This window comes from Alnus glutinosa, chromosome 11, assembly GCF_958979055.1.
Source record: "Alnus glutinosa chromosome 11, dhAlnGlut1.1, whole genome shotgun sequence".
NCBI classification, from domain to species: Eukaryota; Viridiplantae; Streptophyta; class Magnoliopsida; order Fagales; family Betulaceae; genus Alnus; species Alnus glutinosa.
Genome location: NC_084896.1, coordinates 28,252,066 through 28,274,483, shown reverse-complemented (window position 1 = coordinate 28,274,483; position 22,418 = coordinate 28,252,066). Strand labels below are relative to the sequence as shown.

General features: G+C 36.1%; 1 protein-coding gene across 3 annotated transcripts; it reads left to right on the top strand.

The window, feature by feature from the left end:
- The first annotated feature begins 2,438 nt into the window (after positions 1-2,438).
- Positions 2,439-16,073, top strand: LOC133881712 (uncharacterized). Of its 3 annotated transcripts, none has more exons than XM_062320719.1 (16): positions 2,439-2,783; positions 2,875-3,008; positions 3,336-3,393; positions 4,190-4,405; positions 6,230-6,505; positions 6,743-6,877; positions 6,965-7,090; positions 7,510-7,554; positions 7,699-7,806; positions 9,576-9,718; positions 9,826-9,949; positions 11,381-11,455; positions 11,968-12,330; positions 12,416-12,508; positions 14,045-14,201; positions 15,519-16,073. In XM_062320719.1, the coding sequence occupies exons 1-16, from the start codon at positions 2,532-2,534 to the stop codon at positions 15,839-15,841; spliced, it is 2,628 nt and encodes an 875-aa protein (XP_062176703.1). In that variant the 5' UTR covers positions 2,439-2,531; the 3' UTR covers positions 15,842-16,073. The 3 variants fall into 3 exon arrangements, with proteins under 3 accessions (XP_062176703.1, XP_062176704.1, XP_062176705.1); XM_062320720.1 differs by having other exon boundaries at positions 2,440-2,783; positions 15,590-16,073; XM_062320721.1 differs by having other exon boundaries at positions 2,441-2,783; positions 15,602-16,073.
- Positions 16,074-22,418: the final 6,345 nt, after the last annotated feature.

The following is a 22,418-nucleotide window of genomic DNA, read 5'->3' as shown; positions in this document are numbered from 1 at the left end:
GGTAATTACCTTTTGCCCCCATCAATTACCAGTTATTGTCAATATACTCATATGAACTGACACCTCGATCAAAATAAAGTATTCAACTACCATCTTTATATATTTTGGCCCATTCCGTTAGTCTAATTCATGCAAATACTTAAATGCCCTAATTTAATTTAAAAAATGACCTAAATGCTCTCATCTTAAACAAAAAAATAAAAAAATAAAAAAAACACTAAAGTGCCGCCACCCTCTGAGGTGGCCGGGTGGCTTGCGAGCAACCCCTAAAGGTGGCTCCGGCCACCTCTACGGGTGGTTTGCGCGCCACCCCCTCCACCCAAGAGGGTGGCTGCTGGTAGGTTTATTTTTATTTTTTATTTTTTTATTAATTACTATGGATGGCATTTTGGTCTTTAAATTAAAATTAACGCTAAAAAATGGCATATTCTATCAAAGTTAACGGGATTCCCTGACGGAAGGGGCCAAAGTATGTGAAGATGGTAGTTAGATACTCTTTTTTGATCGAAATGTTTGTTCATGGGAACATATTGACAATGATTGATAGTTGATGGAGGGAAAATTTAATTACCCATAGTATTTAATATGTTAAACTAACATATTAAGCTATTAATAGTTAATATGGAGATTGCTCATAAACTCGGGCTTGAATTCCGTTTTGATCAAATATTAAAAAAATTTAAAGCTTACCTTGAGCTCTAGTTGAGTCTAGCTTGTTGAGTAATCTGGCTTGACTTGGCTCAAATGTCATTCTCAACTAGGCTTGGCAATTCGGGTATACGGGTCGGGTTCGTGTCGACTCGACTGACCCGATTACACAATCGGGTTCAACACGAATCCAACCCAATTAATAATTGGGTCAAAACTTGTAACCTGAACACGATACGAACCCAATAAACCCATGCCCACCCCACAACCTCAATCCGCACTGCAATCACAGGAGAAAAGAAAAGACCCAAACAACACAATCCAGCCATGGTTTGCAAACCCATATCACACAGGAAACTGTGTTCACAACCAACAAGCGCCAAATCTAGGGCTCCCAAGTTCGCAAACCGAAAACTCGAAAAGACATAGCACTGAGCCACTGAACCTCAGACGGCGTGAAGCCGTGAGTGTGAATAATGAACTCGGAAGTGAAGGGCGCGTGAAGCCGTGAGTACGTCCGATCCGAAGGTGAAGCTATGCAGCTGTGCGGCTATGCTTGTGAAGAGTAAAGACAGTGAAGTGAAGAGAAAAGTGATGGTGGAAGACTGAAAGTGTGAAAGGAGCCAAGGAGGGGAGGCATGCGGCGTGAAGATGGTGAAGTGAAAACATTAAAAAGTAAAGTGATGCGGGTTACGCGGGTAGGGTTTTGCCTTGGACCAAAAGATTGGCAAAAGTGACGTTAAAAAAAAAAGGAATAAAAATTGGGTCATAATCGACTCGATTAGATCTGAACCCGATAAAGCCAAACCCTATTTTTTCGTGTCATGTTTGTGCCGGATTCCCATGTCGTGTCAAAAATTGTTAAGCCTATTCTCAATGTATTCGAGCTCGTCTGAGTTTTAAACAAGTCAAACTCGAACACGCATTTTATAGCTCTGCTCGAATTCAAACTCGACTATTTAAGCTCGACTCATAAACGAGCCAGTCTTAAAGTTTTTAAATTCAATTCGGCTCGACTGGATTAAATTCAATTATCCGTTTGTTTCGACGTAAAATGGTTTCAGGGAAGTCATTTTTCTGGAAAAATATTTTTCGTCGAAATCATTTTTCAGTGTTTGGCGCGTACAGAATATCACAAATATTTTTCATATTTTCATTCAATCATATTAACCTATAAAAATTAATTTTTATTCAAAACATATAAATATTAATATAAAATAATATAAAAATCATCGATGACGAGATTCGGTCCCTGACTGACAAGATTCTAATAATTTTACTTGATTCCGGCTAATACAGCCAGAATTCGAGATAAAGGCCGGAATCCGGACAGTTTCGTCGGAATCTGGGATAGCCGGATTCAGGCGAAAGTGGCCGGATTCCGGTCAGATTAGTCGCCGGAATCTGGCTGACCGGATTCCGGCGAAGGTGGCCGGATTCCGTCGCCAGATTCCGGCGACATTAACCGGATGTTGTCGGATTCCGATATAGGCAATATTTCAATGGTGGTTGGCTGCTTGAACGTCAAGGTCGACTGTGCCGTTTAAAATAGATCGACCGCGTCTAGCGTCTTCGGAAAACGATTTACGCTTTTCACTTTCCGAAATTTACTAAGCATTTTTGGTCAAACAGAAATCATTTTCCGGTTGACTATTATTTCGCTCCTACCAAACACAGGAAAATGCCGAAATTATTTTACGCAGAAACAAACGGAACATAAGTGCATTTCTTTATTATCCCAAAAGAGCAGGTGAAAAACCCAGACTACCCCTAGAAGATGCACATGGGTCTTCCGCGAAAACGTCTGATCTCTTTCTTTATTCCAATTCCAAGCGAAGCAGAGCGAAGAGAGAGCGAGAGAGAGAGACTGTGGCGTAGTTCCGATGGAGGAAACCCCAACCCTAGAAGAACAACCCAAATCAAAGCCATCAACTTCTGAAGAAGAAGAAAACGTTGACAACGGAGACCAATACATGCCGGACGCTGCCCAAAACCCTCCTAGCTCTCCCGGTTCTGATGGCTCCGATTCCGATCCCGAGTCCGACTCCGAAGACGAAGCTCAGCAGAACCTCCAGTTGCAGACCTTGGAGGCGGAGCTTTCGTCCAACCCTTCCAACTATGACACTCATGTCCAGGTATTCACTCTGTTTGCTTGCTAAGAAATCCCAAGAAAATAAAATGATGTATATGTAGTCTCATAATTATGGTCTTTTTGTTTTTCCTCAGTACGTGAGGCTTCTGCGGAAAATGGGCGACATAGAGAAACTGAGACAGGCAAGGGAAGCTATGAGTGAGCTCTTTCCACTGACACCTGCCATGTGGCAGGAATGGGCCAAAGATGAAGCTTCTCTTGGCACCGGGTATCATCCTTTTCATTTCTATTTTCCTTTGGGAACTACTTTTGCTTTCGGGAATTACATTTTCGCTTGGTCCATGGTTTTGCTCTTATGGGAAGAAGTGAGGAAAATATAACCAAATGGAGTATCAAACACTGGGTTTTAAGTTTTCTGTGTATTTTGTGTTTTGGGCTATATGTATTTTTTACAATCACATATGGTCTTAGGTGAACGGCAATTAAGAATTTGGATAAAATTGAGTTTCCTTCTTATTGGCAGTCTCATAAGCCTTTTGTTATCTTTTGTGATTATTGGTTTAATTTGTTGCTATTTTTCACCATGAATTTGCAGGCCTGAGGCTGTTCCTGCAATTGAGAAGCTTTATGAGCGAGGAGTATTCGATTATCTGGTTTGTTCTGGATCTTACTAACAGAATTTGGGTTTTTTTTTCGTTGGTTCTTCACGATTCATAGGTTAAGAGCATACTGGCCTCATTTCTGATAAGGACATGCAATGTTTAAAAATTGAATCACAAGAGTTGCCGTCTATTTTCTTTCTTTTACTGTGAGGCATTATATCAGGACATATGGCAATAATTCACCTCCCCCCCCCCCCCCCCCCCCCCCCCGGGACAAATAGCACGTTTTGATGTTGCTTTGACGGCTTGAAAATTGTTTTGTGGAGAGTTAATTGTCTTTCTCAAAACTCTTGTATTCTTATTCCTGAACCATATGATTTGAAAACTTGTTCACATTTCTATGAAAGGAGTGTAAAAAAGAACAAAAAAATGATTAGCTGAAGTGACAAGAACATGATAGCGAGGTTCACATTATAATATCAATCTATGTTTGTAGTTTGATTCCTTTAACTTGCTCGTGGCCATGTAGTTGTGTGCCATTTTGAAGGTGAAATTTTCCTATCCTTGTTTTAGGATTTTAGCACATCAGTGTTTGAACTAAATAAATTCGAATAACATTCTAGTCTCTTCCAATTCTTAATGTAGAGAAATTAAATCGAAAATTTATATGTGAACATTTAGAGGAATGATTCTCTTGTGGCAGTCAAATTCTTGTAATGCTTTGCCAGTTCCCCAAGATGCTGAAGGTGAAATCCTGGGAGAATTATTAACCTCATATTTTGTACCCATGACATCAAGGTATTGCTTAAAGGAGTGAGTCAATTGACTATCATGTTTTCTGACACAGTCTGTCCCTCTATGGTGTGACTACTTGAATTTTGTACTCGAGCATGATCAAATGGTACGTGAATGTTTGCATGATGGTGTTTCAAAGGCAAGAAATCTATTTGAGCGTGCTCTTACAGCAGCTGGTTTGCATGTTGCTGAAGGCATTAAACTATGGGAAGCATACAGGGAATTTGAGCAAACTATATTTCAAAATATTGATCAGTCTGACACTCAGGTCAGAACTTGTTCAGAAACCTGTCTTATGTTGTTGCTTTATATTCTTATTCAAATACAAAATTCTCCATGAATGTCTTAATTATGCTGTTCAATATCTAAGTGGCAATGTCTCTAGCCTTTCTGCTCATGTGCTCATTGTACAATTTGTGTTTTAAGTGCTATCCTTGCTTATAGAAAGGGGAGAAAAAACCTGATGCTATTTGCTGATGCCACAGCCATTACATAGCTGAAGAAGAAATACCTTCTTTGGAAGCCAAACATTAAATTCTGAACCAATTTTATGCGTCATTATAGAACTTTGGTTCTAGGCTACTAATAGGATTTGATCAAGTATATTGAGAGTTTCAAGGGCATTACAGTCTATTGATAAGTTGCTATGATCTTTGAAGGAGAAATTGGTGATCACAATATGCTTATTTTGATTTTAAAAACTAGGACCTTTCATTTTCTTATGAAATAAATAGAAATTAGAAGCAGGAATTGATGTTTATCAGTTGACAAGTTTTAGAATAATAAACTTTGAAGGACTTTAGAATAATTTGGAGGAGGATTTATTGCAGGGAATCTAAATTTTGTGACTGCGTCAGTAGTATTGAGGCAAATAGAGTGGTTATCAAGGGGTGATAGAATGGATTATTGTGGGGCTTCATGGTGTATCCTGCATCATGTTTCCTTTGTTCTCTATCACGCACCTTGCTTATCATGGACCCTTACATTCAATCTGACCATACAATTTTTTATTTATTTATTTATTTTTCTTTTAATGAAAAAAAAAAACCTTAAAGATGCCAAGTTGTGAAATGTTTTCCTCTTGGCCATCACTCTTTGTACATCTTGCACTATTGTAAAACTAACCACTTTTGGAGATTTGATATAGTCAGGATTTTAATTAGTGTTGCTGGTAGACGACACCTATTTTTGAAGGCACATGAGGATTCAGGACAATCTTGGGTGGAAAGGATCGCGTGGGCTCCCCACAACTATATACAATGACTTAAACCTGACATTTTCCATAGACTTTAAACTAGCTCCATCACAAACACACAAAGTTTTTCTAGTTCTGGTTTCTTTTGAAAAGAATGGTTTCTATTGGAACCATGTCTTCCTGCCTCAAGCGGTTGAATACATGGGACAGTAGGTGTATTTCATACTATAAATGAGTTGCTCTTTCTTGTTGGAAATGAATCCTGTGTTATCTCCAGTATCTAAGTTATGTCACTTTCTTGGTTTACATAAGTGGCTGTGCTTTTATGTTCCTACTCCATTTACTTGAGTTGTTGCAATATTTTCGGAGAATTGTAACCCCAAGGGATTGGCTCAAGTGCTAAGGGCCTTGGTCTTGGTGGCATTCTCATTAGGTTTAAGGTTTGAATCTCCTTGGGTGCAAATAATTCCTTGGGGCTGGCCCTACCGGCGACGCCGGAGTATTACCCAATCCGTGTGGAGGGGGCGTTGTGCACGGGTCCGAGGTTTTATCGACAGGGGTGGGTACACAAAGTGACTTAACCTTGAAGGGATTCCTCATCATCCAAAAAAAAAAAGAAAAAAAAAAGAAAGAAAAAAGAATTGTACATTAAGAAGATTTTGACTGATTCGAGCTTATTGCTTAAATGATAATAGTCTTTTTTTTTTTTTTTTTTTTTTTTAAAAAAAAAAAAAAAAAAGACTATTATCATTCGATAGATGTACTTATCACTTCCTAGTTGTTTTATTATTTGATCAGGAAATTCTATGACGTTGGATGAAAATCTGCTGTATTGCAAGGAATTACATTTTTTTTCCCTGCAAGATCTTTGTGTAAGAGACTTTTCTTATGTTGCAGGCAAAAGAAAAGCAGATTCAACGCGTACGAACTATATTCCACCGTCAGTTGTCTGTGCCTCTTGTTAACATGAGGTCAACACTTAAGGCTTATAAGGCTTGGGAGATGGAACAAGGAAATGTTCTTGACGTTGAATCTGGTGATCTGGATGGCATTTCTTCTCAAGTTGCCTCAGCTTACCAGAGAGCCTTGGAGGGGTATAATGCTCGAGTTAATCTTGAAGAACAGATTTCAAGGCAGGATATATCTGAGGCAGAGAGACTCCAACAATTCAAGGTATATAGCATTCAAAACCAGCATTCAAAACTAAATAGTACTTGTAATAAAGTACTATTTAGTGTAGAAATTATATTTTACTGAATCTTTTCTCTGCAGTCTTTCCATTGCTTTAAGTACCCTTAAAAAATATCTTTTTAAAACTTTTTTTTTTTTGGGTGGTGAAGTATCATTTGTTCATCTGATTTTTTCCCCCCCCTCCATGACTCCAGGAGTTCTAAAAACACGATTTTGCAGATCTACTTGAAATTTGAACAGTCTTCTGGAGATCCAGCCCGGGTACAAATTCTGTATGAACGTGCTATTGCTGACTTTCCTATAGCAAGTGACCTTTGGCTTGATTATACTCGTTATTTGGACAAAACCTTGAAGGTTTTCCCTCTAACTTTGTTAATATCATATGCTTTCCAGAGGACAGTTATTTGCAGTCCAAGTCCTCATGTATTTCTTTTTCTTCAGGTAGGAAATATTGTTAGAGAGGTTTATTCAAGGGCCACGAAGAATTGTCCCTGGGTTGGGGATCTTTGGGTTCGATATTTGCTCTGCTTAGAACGTGGCCGTGCTTCTGAGAAAGAACTATCTGCTGTATGTTTCAGTTGGTACATTTTCATTGGAGCAATTGTTCTTTGATTGGAGTTCATTTTATTTTTTTGAAGTTTAATGATTAACAAGTAGTGTAGTCAAACTTTGTTTCATAACATGGTTAGTAAGAAAAATATGCCACTGCTGATTAAGAGACAACTGCAACTTTATGTGCAAAGTTGCATTTGTCTTTCCAAGCCTGAATTACGTTAGCCATTTTATGAAAAGAAATATTGTCTAATGGCATAAATATTATGGAAGGCATTTTTTTTCTTAATCAGGAGGTTTTAAAAATTGCAGTACCCAAAGTTCATTATGCCCCCTAACCAATGTAGAGTTTCCACGTCTTACTTCCAAGTTATTCAGGTGATTTTGTTTATTGGGGATAAGAAAGTCTTAGTTCATTTGCTCATTGATTTCAGGTCTTTGAAAAGTCGCTGCAATGCACCTTTTCAACCGTTGAGGAGGTGTGCATAATCTCTTAATTACTTTTTATGGGTTAATTTCAACATTTTCTTGTAATTTGTTGTGCTTGGATTTGTACGTAAACACATACATACATGCATACATCTGTGTGGACTACCTTTGATTACTGGACCTTGTTATTTCAGTACCTGGATTTATTCCTCACTCGAGGAGATGGCTTAAGACGAAGATTCTCACTTACTGGTGAAGCAGAGGATGTCTTGAATTATTCAATAATAAGGGAAACCTTTCAGGTTTTTTTTTTTGGCCCTTAAATTCTTTTTACCTCTGGTTAAGTATTACTTTGAAGCTTCCTGAATAGATATGAAGCATGCCTTATGCATCAATTATATATTAAAAAATTTCTGCAGTGCTTGGCTTCCTTAAATGTCTTTTCTTCTTTCATCATTAATGTAGCTGGGCAGATCTAAATTTCAAGTATATTTATTAAATTTTTAAGGGAGATGAAATTATTTGCTATCTGTTATGAATAAGATAAGATTTATAAGTAAAGGAAGGTTGTGAGTTCTACTTGCCTTTTGTGACCCAGTTGGTTTCTCTTGGTCTATTGAGTTGGGGCTGGGCATAATGAAGTAGGGTGTTGTTCGAATTCAAATCTATGTGCGTGTGCGTGTGTGTGTCTGAATCAATTTGTATGCCTCAACTTAAGTAAACTATCTGAATTAAATTATGGATATCTTTATTTGTGCATAATTGATTTGATTTTTTAGAGATAATTCGTGCTAATTAATTGAAGAAGTTGCAAAAGTTGACTTAATCTATTATTCTATTTTATTTTATTTTCTCCAAAAATAAAATATAAAATAAGGCCCCTTTGAGAGTGGTGTTCTTTGCATAGTTGGTTGCCTCAGGGAAAGATTCTAACAATAGTTAATCTTAGAAAGCGGCATATCATTCTGGTTGATTGGTGTTGTATGTCTAAAAAGAGCGGGGAGTCAATGGACTACCTTTTACTACGTTGTGAGATGGCTAGTGCCCTTTAGAATACCATTTTCAACCTTGTATAATTGGCTTGGGTTATGCCTAGTCGAGTAGTAGGCTTTTTTGTTTGCTGGAAAGAGCAATTTGGTAGGCTTTGCCGCTTTGGAATGTTGCTATGTGGGAGATGGTTCCGTCATGCCTTCTGTGGTGTCTTTGGAGGGAAAAAAATAATCGGTGTTTGAAGATTGTAAACACATGATGGTGGAACTAAAGGATTTTTCCTTCAAGACTCTTCACTTATGGACAGTTGCCTTTGAATTTAATATTTCTAGCGTTCATGTTTCTTGGGTTGTGCTTTTTGCACTTTTTAATAACTTGCATTTACTTATAAAAAAACAAAAAAATTATTTTTTCCAAACCGGAGGCATATGTTATGACCAAACGTGTAACCCCGGATAACTAAGCATTAAGTTACTAGTTAATGAACCAAATAGTTTTTTTCTGATCTTTTCATTTTAAATGATTATGAAGAAGTCTCTTTTCTTCTCTTAATTCTTTTTCTTTCTTTCTTTCAATTTTTTTTTCCTCTCCTTTAGATTTTATGTTTTCACTCAGAGAGCCACTAGGATTACTTGTACAATAATTTTTTTTTTCAGTACTTGTACACTAATTTTCTCTTCTTTTTTCATTTTATGTTTGTGTAATTTATTTACTTGCCACCACATATGAGGGGGGATGCACTTAAGGATCTTCATCTAATAGATACTACCTGATGTATATGATTTATGATTAGGAGGTGGTCACCAAATTGATTTTGGGGAATACTTGTTTGTGCATCTGCTCGTTTGGGCTTTTGGTCCTCATTGGGTTCTGTGGGTTAAGTGACAAAAGTTTGGCTGTTTTGAACTTTATAAAACTTTGACATACACTTGGATACTTTGAGAACTGAAATCTTTAGTTATGTTTATCTTTTTTTTTTTTTTTGTGTGTTTATGTTTTTTTTGTTATTTTGGAAAGTAAAAATGTATGTTGATTCTTTTATTGACACTGCCTTCAATTCTTCTAATTTTATTACTTGCAGAGCGCGTCGGATTACTTGTCGCAGCACTTGAAGAATACAGAGGGTTTGGTGCGTTTACATAGTTATTGGGCCCGTTTAGAGATAAATCTGGGAAAAGATTTGGTTGCAGCTCGTGGAGTTTGGGAGAGTTTGCTTAAGATCTGGTTTGACTATATCTTTTTCCTGCCATATATAGAACATGAGAACCTTTGTTGTTTTACTTTCTGTCACTTCTCAAAATTTGCCATCAACTTGCTGCTTGTTTTCACAGTGGTTCAATGTTGGAAGCCTGGCAAAGTTATATAGCAATGGAAATTGAATTGGGCCATATAAATGAAGCTAGGTCCATCTATAAGAGATGCTACAGTAAAAGATTCCCTGGGATTGGTTCAGAGGTATAACTGATTTTCTATTTCTTTTATGAAACCTTTTGCATCACCTTTTATTTAGTAGTTTGTTTTCTAGTTCCTCTATTTGAATAGGGATCTGCATGTATAGCAGTCACAGGTGTTTAACATACCATATTCATTTGTTTAATGGTGACACACAAGTAATCTATGGGTGTTTTTTATTTGTTGAAAAGTATATTAATTGATGGAAACTAGGCTGGGGTGAGGTGCAAAGTTAGACAATGGATTGTTTTCTACAACAAGGTCTAGGGACAAGATTGAGTCAAATAATTTTAACCTAGTAGTGGAATTATAGGGCATGTTTGGGTGACAAGTACTTTTCAAATACTGTATTTTAGAATTCAAATTCTACTCAGATTTTATTAAACTTTTTCAAATTTTATCTCAGGTTTTCTAAACCATTCAAACATAATTTCAAAAAACAAATTCTCTTGGTATTCTCAATTTTGAATATTTTTCAAAAAAATCACACTCAAACGAGCCCATAGTCTCTCCCATTAAGTGGAATAGTGAGCAAAAGAACAGAATAAAAAATAAAAAAAAATAAATGCCTTACTGTTGAAGATGGAAACTACCTACATACTATGATTTTATTCTCCTTAAGTTATTCTGATTGTAATAGTCTTTATTTCTTTCCATATTTTCTGTAGGTTTCTTCTATTTAAACCTATGTAATCGTATGAGACAAAATAACTAAATAAAAATTTCTTCTTCCCTCTATCGTTCTCTCTTTTATACTTGGTATCAGAGCAGAGGTCTTAAGTTCAAATCCTGTCTCCTTCATTTACTTCCCATTTCAATTAAATATTTCACGTGTTGGGCTTCATCTATTAAAAAAGAGTTTTGAGTCCACACGTGAGGGGGATTGATAAAATATTGATTAAATGATTAAATTTACATCTTTCTATCAGCTTAAGTTTTTAGGATAAGTGGTGATTTAATAAAATATCCTAAAGGGTTAGAAGAAATTTTAAAGTAAAACTTTGCTTTTGGGGGGTTGTACCCAAGGCGATCTTTTTTTTTCTTCCTATAACTTGTGTATGAGTTAGGTTTTTAACTTGATGGAGGTGGTTGGTTCCTTTCATATCTGCCTTTAGCTTGACTGGCTTGTTTTCATCTTCCACTGCAGTTTTTTGCCAACTCTCTATTTATTCTGACTCAAAATTCCATGAATGGTCTTACCACTTTGATAAGGCAATATTGTTGCTTTCATACCCGCCTTTTTTAGCTTGATTTGCTTTGCTTTCATCATTCATTGTATTTGTTCCAACTTAAATTTCCATGAATGGTCTCACTACTTTAATAAGTCAATACTGTTTCCTTTCTTATGAGCTCTATAGAGGTTTAGTTCACTTGCCATGTAATATATTTTGGACTAGATGATATCTTCCCTTCCTAAAAAACAGAATGATTCAGGACATATGCCATTCTTGGTTACGCTTTGAGAGGGAGTTCGGTAGTCTGGAAGATTTTGACCATGCTGTACAAAAGGTAAATTCCTTTCTTCTGCAGTTTCAATTTGATTGTTTATATACAAAATTAGCACCATGTTTGTATTTTGTAAGTGATACATATGAATGGTTTAGTGAAATCCAAATATGTAGAATAATGTGCTGCAGTTTTCAATCATGGATGTCGAGGTTATCTTTAATAAACCATAACTTTTTGATCCTTTCATCATCAAACAAAACCTTTTTGACCTCTGCTGGTTGCATCGTGAGGTTTCTCTATTCCCTTGGTTATATTTTCTTCTTTTGGACAGGCATGTTTTGCAAAATGGATCCAGTTTTGTGTGTAGGTTCCTTTGAAGTTGGGCAATATCTCAAATGGACTTGACCAAGTACCAAAAGCAAATGGAATCCTGTTGATCTTCTTGATAATTCAGAAATCTGTTTCACTCAAACTGAAGCAGTGAATCAATATATTAATCCGTTATTGATGTTGATTGTATATTTATCTCTACACTCTTCTTGCTTACAATTTTCTCTCTTTTGCTTGCTTAGGTTGCCCCTCGCCTGGAAGAGCTACAGTTCTTTAGGTTACAGCAGGAATCTAAATCAACAGACGAGAGGGAAAATCCCTTTAAGAAGAATCCTCGTGAAAAGAGAAAGCCAGTTTCAGACTTAAATCAAGAACAGTCTATGGCAAAGCGCCAAAAAGATAACGCTAAAAATCCAAAGAAAGTATATGGGAAAGATAAACCCCAAGAGTCAAACTTAGTTGTGCCAAACAAAGGGGAAGAGATCAATGCAAATGTTGATAAAGAAAATAGAAGAAAGGAACAACAGATGAAAGATACTACCACTGCGAAAACTAAAGTATACAAGGACCAGTGCACTGCATTTATATCAAACCTGAACCTTAAGGCAAGTAGAAACGTTTCTCCCCTCTGTTTCTTCTCATCTTGGAGTAGACTCTTGAATTTATTATATTGATGTTACAAATTTGCAGGCAAATTATGAAGACATACGTAATTTCTTCAGTGATGTGGGTGGAGTACAGGATATTCGAATACTACTTGACAAGTTTACTGGAAAATCAAGGGTCTCTGTTCCTCATCCTTCTATCTTTGTTTCCTTTGATTACGTTATGTGCTTTAACCTTCAAATACACACTTCATTCTAGTGCTTTTGGTTGCAGAGGTATCACAAGCAAGTTTCCTATCATAGTAGTTTTACATCTAGGATTAGCATTAAGTTTTTATCCCTTTGCATTGGTTATGATTTGCCCTACTCAATCAATAGAGAATGAGGTTCCCATTGCATATGCTACAGAGAATGATGCTTATTAGTTGATGAGACTGAAGCGGGACTTGACCCTAAGTTGAAAGTTTGGAGGGATACTTTATATTCTAAAGGTTTTACACTAAGAATGATTAAAACTTGGTATATGGAGTGCAAATATAGTAAAAATACAATCTTAGATGAGACAGATGGTAAAACTTGATGGTCAAAAGAGGTACCAAGGAGTCATCATTTTCACCCTCTTTGACTAATAATTTGTAAGGATAGAAAGATTGAGGAGGATGTAACTCTGGAAATAAGAGTAGGGTGGATAAGTGGAGCAGTAAGTCGGGTATTATTGATCTTATAATACTGATTAAAGGGAAAGTTTTATTTGACTACAATAAGATCAGCTATGCGCTAGGATATGGGAATATTTGAAAGTAAAGAAGCAATATGTTCAAATGATAATGTTAAGATGGTTGAATGTGAATACTAGGAAGATAAGATAAGGAATAAAGTAAGCCATTCAAAGATAGAAGTGATTCATGTTGAGGAAAAGATGTGGGAGAACCATTTAAAATTGTTTGGCCATGTGCAATGGGGACCCGTTAATGTATTGGTGAGAAAGAGTAATCTATTTAGGTTGATAGAGTGAAAAGAGGTTGAGAGACACTTAAAATAACGTGGATAGAAGTAGTAATATGTTCAATAGAGAGACTGACTAATGGCATTCATCTCATTCAAATGCATTTTACACAGATGGCTTGCCATGCTATCAAGCTTCATGAAACTCATGTTGTCCTAAGTTTTTGGTGTGGTTTTTGGGCCATTTACAGTAGTTTCTCTTATCTATGCTCCTTTGTGTATCTATAATAGTGTGATCTCTGCACTGCACCTAGGGTTGATGATTCTTAGTAGTGTTGTAAATAATACGACAAATCATGCTTTATTGGAATTAAACTTTGACTGGGTATCCGTAGTGAGACACTGTGTTTGGTTCAGTTTTAATGGGTAACATAGCTGAGGGTTGGAACCAGATGGTCAAGATTTATTGAACATTTCCATATGACAAAAAAGTGAAGTGCCCTATTAAAATTTTATATATATATATATATATATATACACACACATTTTTTTAGATGAATACTATTAAAACTATATTGCCATTTAAATTTGTGGTAATTGAAATCAAGCTAATCGTCCATGCAGAATATTAAGCTTAATATACTTGTATAAGAAGATTGGGTAAAGGTCTCTCTAATGGTGGTTGCTCTTTTAACATGCTTTGGTTTTGACTTGTGTCGACAACATTGCATTGTGATGTTTAAATTTTTCCATAAATTGACTTGTGAAGGGACTAGCATATGTGGATTTCTCAGATGATGCACACCTTGCTTTAGCTGTAGCAAAGAGCAAACAGATGTTACTTGGAAAGAAGTTGAGCATTGCTCGGTCAAATCCAAACAAAAGCAGAAAAGATTCTTCTGGCCGTGATAACCAAATGGAACATGGTAGGTTGATGCATTTATATTGTTTATTTACTGTGTGCACACATCAGGGCAAGCATGCTTGTGTGCGCGCACCTGAGTGTGTGGTAATGCTTGAAATACTTTGTGCCAATTTCTTTAGTTGCGGTTGCGGAATTAATTTTCCCTTATCATAGTTTAAAAATGTCTAGTGTATGGCAGTGCTTGCATGCCTTTCTGCCAATTTTTGTAGTCACGCAGTTTGTTGTTCTTCAGTACAAAACGTTTTGTGTTTTTTTGGATGAACTAAAGCCTTTTTATACCAAACTCATCTCAAAACAATCCCTCCAGTAAAAAACTGGATACAAACCCCTTACAAGGGGAAGACCTGCCTAACCAGCAGGAAACAAAACAAATATAAACCAAATAAACCAGAAACAGATACATCTAAACAAAGCACACTACAACATTCAGAAATTCCACTCCTGAATTAGCCTCTGATTAGAAGCCATATCCAAGATTCTGCAACTAGCCATGATCTTAGTCTTCACTTCCCAACGAATGTGAGCTACAATTTGCTCCTCGGTCCTCTTATTAAAAAAAAAAAAAAAAAATTGCTCCTCAGTCCTAGGAATATTCCCATGAAGTAAATCGTTTTTCTGCCTCCAGATGTGGTAGACAGCAGCTGCAAAACAAAGTCTGCATAAGGTGGTCCAGAGACTTTTTCCCTTGAGAGCAGCAGAGCCCCACTCAACTACATCATCCCACTCCTGCCTTGGATCACTAATAAGACAGGCAGACAGCAATATCTTCCAAATTCTACGACTGAAACTACAAGAGAAAAATTAAGTGGTCCCTGCTTTCTATGCAACCATAGCAGAAAGGGCAGAGAACATTTTCCCCATAACCCCACATACTCATTCTTGCCTTAGTTGGGAGAACATCCCGAAAAGCAAGCCAAAGGATGAATGAGTGTCTAGGAATAGCTTTAGAAAACCACACTGTTTTCCACCAAGAAACAGTAGGCATAAGTACCTCCCAAGTCTCAAAACAATTAAAAAACGTTTTGTGTATTGCATGCATGTATTTTTGCTTTGATATGCTATAGTTATTCGTTTTTGCTTTTGTTGTTTGATGTCAAACTCAGGTTCCAATTCTTAAAAACAGTTTCACTTCTGTCAACTTACATAAATAATTGTTACGTGTGGCTTATTGCACATACCAAATGTTTAGTGAATATGTTTGCATCTCTGAATTTCACTGGACTTTTTATCTTCTTTTTTTTCCAAGTTGTTTTCATGTTCTGATTATTGTTCTGCTTTTCATTAAAGCTTTCAATCCTCGTTGGTGTACTGTATTTAGGGGTCCTGATGTTTTTCCCTTCTATGCAATTGGTCCTGCTCCTTTGTGTAATCTTTTTCACACTTCTGAAGTTAAATTGGCAGTGCATGCTGCTGGTGGGGGATCTGCCTCTAATGAATCTGTTGAAACCTCCAAGGGGCCAACTCATGCTTCACAATCTGCTGCTCGTAAGCGTGGAGGTGACGATGTTCAGATTAAGGGGAAGAACACATTTGCAGTGCCCAGAAATGTTAGAGCACTTGGTTGGACTGCAAATAAACCCAAGACTGAGGAGGGAGATGAAAAGCCGAAGTCCAATGATGAGTTCAGAAAAATGTTTATGAAAAACTAATGTTCTGTTCTGGGTGAATGACAATTCTGTATACATAACAGAGCAAAAATGTGGTTTGGAATTTCACAGGTTTTGCTTTGTTAACAATTTTTCTACTTTATGCAGTCGCTAAATTGTACTAGCAAGTGCTGAAAGTGTTGTTCCGGCCCCCGTCCAAGGCTACGGGAACAAAGTTCTTGAAGGAACCTTCAACTAGAGTAAAAAGCTTCAGACATTAAGGAAAAGATGGGATTCTTATCAGCCAAACTGGAACAAGTCCAATAACCCATAAAAAGGGGTGGGGGGGGAGGGGGGGGAGGGGGGGTTGTAAAACTATTAACTGACCCAACAAAGGATAATAATAGGGCTGAATTTATTTTCATTGGGCAAGTTACTAGATCCGAGCTCTCGTTGCGGGCGTATCTGTTCTGTTCTGGGTAGGTGGTTCGACACTCTAAGCTACTTGAAGTACGTGGGTTCTACAACCGGATCCGTTTCTTCAACAATTTTTTATCCGAATTGCTAGTAATTCGATTAGAAAATGTGAGTCTTTATAAGGCTTACTTGCACTAACAGGTAGGTGGATTGTTTGAAACTTGTTTGCGGCAGGTGAGTTTTTTAAAAGCTTTCTCACATTTATTGTTCAAATTTTATCGATTTGGAGAGTAAAACTGCCGGGGATCTCTATCCTTAATTAGCAGCCTTCTCTCTTAAGGGCAAACTAGATAGGTTGATGTTACCAATTCACCTGAAGTGTCTAATTGAGTTGGGTTGTTGTGCCAACAAGGGACAAGGAATCATCTGCTGTTCTTTTAATGGCGGGCAGCAGCCAGATTTCTAATTCATAGTGAGCCTCTCCCTCAAGTAGAGTGAAAAGAGATGGAGATAGCATAGCATAGCAAGGGCGTAGTGCCATTTGGGCCCATGACAAATCCTAATCAACAACCTTAAAGATTTTCTGAGCCTCACAACACGTCACCATATAGGCAGGCCCCATTGGCATTTGGCATTTGGCATTTGGCATTTGGTACACGTGAGCGGTGAGACCAGACCATTTATATCTTCATTTTCCCTGCATTGCATTTATGGTAATTCATTTCAACGTCCCATTATATATATGTAAACAAATTTTATGAGAGAGTATTTAATTTATTTTTATTTTTATTTTATTTTATAAAGAAATTGAGTTTCGTAGTGATTTAAATGGTGGTGATTTTGATGGTTTCTGAAGCCTTCCAGTTCCACACATTGGAATTTGAATTTGTGTGTGTGCAGGCTCTGGACGTTGAATCTATTCATTCTGGATAACTTTTCAATCTTAATGCCCAACTTCAACAGAAACAACAAGTGTGTGCAAAGTTATCAGGGGGGCGGTGTACGTTGCAGAGATCGAGAGCAGTGTTTAGGCTGTGGATGGGTTCAGAAAGGTCAGTTTCCTCTACCTTGAAAACCTAAATTCCATCGCTGATCATGTGGGTGAACAGTGAAGACAGGCCACTTGTTCATTTCTTTCAGGGTTTTCTTATTACACCCCACATCTATTCCAATTAACAACTTTACCCCAAAACAAATGCAAAATAAAAAAATCCACCCATATTATAATATGATGGACATGGTAACATCGTTGTCATGCAATATTGGGATTTACACCTGGCCGACAAGCTAGCCCACGCGCAATATGATTGGCCCATAAAGGCCTTTTTGGCGCGTCCGTGTACTTTCCCTTCTTCAATGGCAGAGGTCGTAGGAGCTTACCCACATGAGGAAAAGATGCATATATTTACAAGGGGTAGTAATCCGATCCCTCGATCTCCCCCCTGCAACACTGCCATGGCTGATGTCCTTCTTCCCAAATAAACAACCACCAATTCTTTTTATTTTATTTTATATATATATAATTGTTTCTTGTTTTAATTTCTTTCTTTCTCTCTCTCTTTTTTTTTTTTTTTTTTTTTTTTTTTTTTTTTTTTCATTTTTGGCTTGGGTTTTGAACACAAATTTAGGAATTTAATGTTCTAGGGATGATGTGCAAATCTAGCCTATCGAGTTGAGAGAAAAAAATGTTAAACCATAAAGACAAATGTGTATGTGTACACTTATTGTTAGGAACAAGGGAGTCAATAAGTTAATATACATATTAATTAGGACAGTAATTAATATGTATATTAATTACATATTTTCTTTATACTTTACCAATTAATGTGAGATACAAACCTCATAAGTGCACTCACAAAACTTATGGTGCAATACGATTGCAAAGATCGATTATCGAAAAAGAGACATATACATGTAATTCGGAACCTACATTTGTAAAAGAAGGGAAAAAGTAATGTTATAAATCACTTTTTTTTTATCTCATAATTGTTTAACAATATTGACGTGACAGTCTTAACCAATGTTTGGATTAGTCTTTGTTAAAAAATAAATAAGGTCCAATGGTTGATTGGATCATTGGGAAATAATTGTAAAATAAAAATGTGGTATTTTACATCATAACTTGAATGGAAATAAGAAATAAAATTGGAATTAGAGTGTGAGACAAAATAGTGAGATGTGGAGAACTGTAAAAAGAAAAGCAAAACGGAGAATTAGGGGATGACTCCACCAACAAAAGATGAGAATGGACTTGTTCGAAAATGCGTCTTTCGTGAAATTTTTTGTTTCTCAATTTGAATTTGGGTTTTTAGTGTTCTTTGACTTGCAATACCTAAAAACTTAGGTTTGTAGCCACATACCCAATGAAAAAAATGGCTCCCCACTTTCTTTCTTTTCGAGGCATCAATGTATACCTATGTTTATTTCTCTTTCCACAAGAATTTTACGTGCCATTGTCAACGTACATCTTCTGAAAACTTGAGTGAAAAGATATGTATAGGTAAAAGTAAAAGAATAGAGAAACATTAGCAAACACAAGTGTATTTTGCCTTTTGGGACCGTAAAAAGTAAAACATACGCCCAAAAATGCGTTCTCAAACAAGCCCTTCGCTTTTGGACTGTTTATGTGGGGGTTTAAGCAATAAGCATGCGACCTTAGTGTCTTTTGTCTAACTCTTGGATCAAGCACATGCAATTAATATCCTCAATCTATACTATCTTCTCCCTACCTCTTTAATCATCATAACTAGCTTGATCAGTCATGCATCATATATTGCATTTTGCGTCGGCAGCCACTAGCAACAACCAAATATACACACACTCACCCGAACACGTACGGAAACAAACAGACACAAAGAAAGACACATGTCAATTGTCATGCAATTAAAGGCAAACATATATTCCATGTTCCAAAACACCATTGAATAATAAGGGTGCAAATTTATATATCTTGGTGTGATTTGTCACCAAATGGTTAGTTTTTTCTGTCTATATGTTGGTGTTATTTGTCAAAATTAATAATAATCACAATAACAATAACAAAATGAACAACATTAATAGTAATGCCATTTAATTTCTTGGTTAATTAACAGAATTAAGATTATAATATACCCAAAGGAAAAGTTGTGATCCCATATTTCACAACACATATGAGATCAATCTTTTCGGATAATCGAAATCAAACATCATTTCTTTGAATTGTAATTGAAAAGGACTAGATCGAACATGAGGAGAACAATGTAACATCGAACCGAACAGTTTTGCACTATTATCCCATTTCTCTTTTACTATGGGCGTGTTGGAGGCGAGGGAGATGTGACTTGAGACATTAAGTGTGCGTTTGGACTGCGATTTTGCAGACCACAAGTACGATTCTAAACTAAATCGTAGATTATGTATCATTTGAGAGTAATTTTTAAAAATTGTAATTTGAAAACGTAGAAAAATTAGCGTTTTCAAATCGTAGGTAAGAGTGCGTCGTTAAAAACGTACGATTTTAAAGGTTAAACTGCAATTTTTTCAAATGCTTAATTAAGTTTAATTTAAAAATCGCGGTTTTAAAAATCGTACGTTTTAAGATTTTGCTATTTTTAAATCGAACGTATTGAAATTATAAATCTAAACAAATGGTTAATTAAGAAAAAAAAAGAGAAGCAAAGTAATATTCCCCACTTCAATATTTATTTATTTATTTATTTTTTGAAGGAAAAGATAAAAGATAAATCTTTTATTAATTAATGAGCTCATATATATCATCACACTTGTCATATTTATTTAATTTATTGGATTGGATATATATCGATGAAGATGAGATTATTAAAGCATTGGGTTATGAGCTGTATGGTCCCCCTATTATATCAACACAGTCAATGTTCCCAACCCAAACAATTGGCCAACTTCTCTCTCTCTCATACGTGATCCTTGCTTGTCAATTTATTTAGATAAGAAAATGCAATCGTCGTGTTACTGTGAATGCAGATTCTTGAATTCTATTTCAATTCCTCAGAAAAGAAAAGGAGAGAAAAAGAATGCAGATTGAATATGCAAAAAATCCAAATGATCATATGATATTTGCTGGAAAATGAAATATGAAAAGTACACCGATATGAGCTTATGAATGTGAAAGTCTCGTATTTGTTCTTAATAGCTAGGTGAGACTGAGTTTTATAAGCGATTCTAAAGAGAGTTTCAATTAAGTATTATATATTTAGCTAGCCATTTTAGAGGGAATAACACAAATGTTATTAGTATATATTTTTCCTGGATGATTATATCTAGAGTGGCAATTCTTAATTCATTTCACTTTTCCTATATAGATCTAGAGCTCACTTGTGGGCATGATATATAAAGTTCTTCTCCAAATTCTTCCATCCGTCCCCCCCTAGCCTGCTAGCACTCTAAAGGCTAACTTTGATGTAGCCACATTTAGACCTGAATTTGCTGTAGCAGTTACTGTACATGCTCAGTGATGCTGATCATGGCAATATTATTGATCGAAGCTGTGTCAACGGGCGTCTTTCCTACTTGAGATGCCTCCATTAATTGGTGAAGCCCACGCAGCAGTACTGCTTGCTGCTTCTTGTGGATGTAATTCCTTTTTAATTGAAGGAGATGCTCTTATTATCATTCTAGCCATCAACATCCCCAATCCTTTTTTTCTTCTTCTGATTGGAACTTCTTTAGCATATATAATCTCTGATTTACATTTTTTATTTTCGTTTTCTTCAAATTAAGTTGGCCGGAAAGATTTGAAAGTTTGAAATAGTGCTAACTTTAGAGCACATTTGTTAGGTAAGTGAGCTGCTTCTCACCTTATGTTTGGAAACATCTTTAATTGGCCTCACGTTCTCGATCTCTTCCATTTGGATCGATCAAGAGTCGGAAGGACCCTACATATCTCATTTTTTCCTAATCGAATGAAAAAAAAAAAACCAAGAAGAGAGAGAGAGAGAGAATAAATAAAATAAAAATAAAAGGGTAAAACAATCTGATATATATTAATACAATAAGGAAATCTTAAACATAAGAAAAGAATATTCATACGACAAAATAAAGTAGGCGTGAAGAAGAATGTCAGGAATTGAAAGCAAATTGCTTTTTTCTCCTTTATCGAAATTTTCTTATCACAATATTATGGATCATACATTAGAAGGAAGGTGGTGGTGGTGGTGGTGGGGTAGGGGAGGGGGAGGCAATGGATACTAACGGATTGTGTAAAAGGAAAGGCAGTCTTTTCTTTTTCTCACTTCCCTTGCTTTAATCTTATGCCATGCCATGCCCAAGGAGAGAATGTTGGGTTCCTAACCTTATAATGTTCTATGTTCTAACTCCAGACAAAATTTTAAAAGTGATGGAATGTTCCCAACGGCTACCCATTTGCTTTGCATTTTCAAAATTTAAAGCAGGGGAGGGGCCCAAAGACAGAAAGCACTTCCCCCATCTAATGCATGTCCAAATCACTGCATTAATATTCCACCCCAAACACCCATGCCCAAACGTACCCTACAAAATATATATGCCACAATTAAGAAACCTCAAATATATATATATATATATATATATATATATATATATATATATATATATATATATATATATATATTATCACTTGTTTCGTGAATAATATTATTCTTTACGTACACATATATCATACTGGTTGACGTCATGTATTTTAAGTGGCTCTTTATGTCATTTACTTTAAAAAAACAAAAAGGATCGAAGCAACTTAATATACGTTACGTTAACCGGTATAAAATCAACATGAAGAGTAACATTACTTTTGTTTCGTTGTTGTTCATTTATGTTTGTCGATGGCCAAAATGTTGAGGGTATATATGACCATATTAATTAAAGCATTAATTGCTGCATGTAAATATTTTTATGTGCATTACATATTATTCACAGAAGCACTAAAAATATGCATAATTATTTGTATGAATTTTGAGAAAACAAGACTTTATATATATAAGGAAAAGAAAAAGAAGAAGAAGAAGAAAGAAACAAGCAAATTAATCATCTAAACATCATGAGTGGGAAATGGGAATGCAGCATGTGGGATGGTGTGCCAGTTTCAGATCCCAAAATTGTAAGAAAAGAAATGGCTATATTCAGAACATTTGAAGCTCAAGGAACCAAAAACCTTGATGATCAAGAGCTGCTACACACTTTTAGAAGAAAAAAAAAATGATCCTCTCTGCCTTATAAAAAGTAAAAAG

What these genes read in the sequence shown, in the direction of transcription:
- LOC133881712 (XM_062320719.1), top strand. Translation starts at nt 2,532, where the DNA reads ATGGAGGAAACCCCAACCCTAGAAGAACAACCCAAATCAAAGCCATCA. An exon ending in CCTTTTCAACCGTTGAGGAG is followed by an intron (nt 7,555 to 7,698) that starts GTGTGCATAATC and finishes TTGTTATTTCAG; the next exon opens with TACCTGGATTTATTCCTCAC. An exon ending in TTGACCATGCTGTACAAAAG is followed by an intron (nt 11,456 to 11,967) that starts GTAAATTCCTTT and finishes TTGCTTGCTTAG; the next exon opens with GTTGCCCCTCGCCTGGAAGA.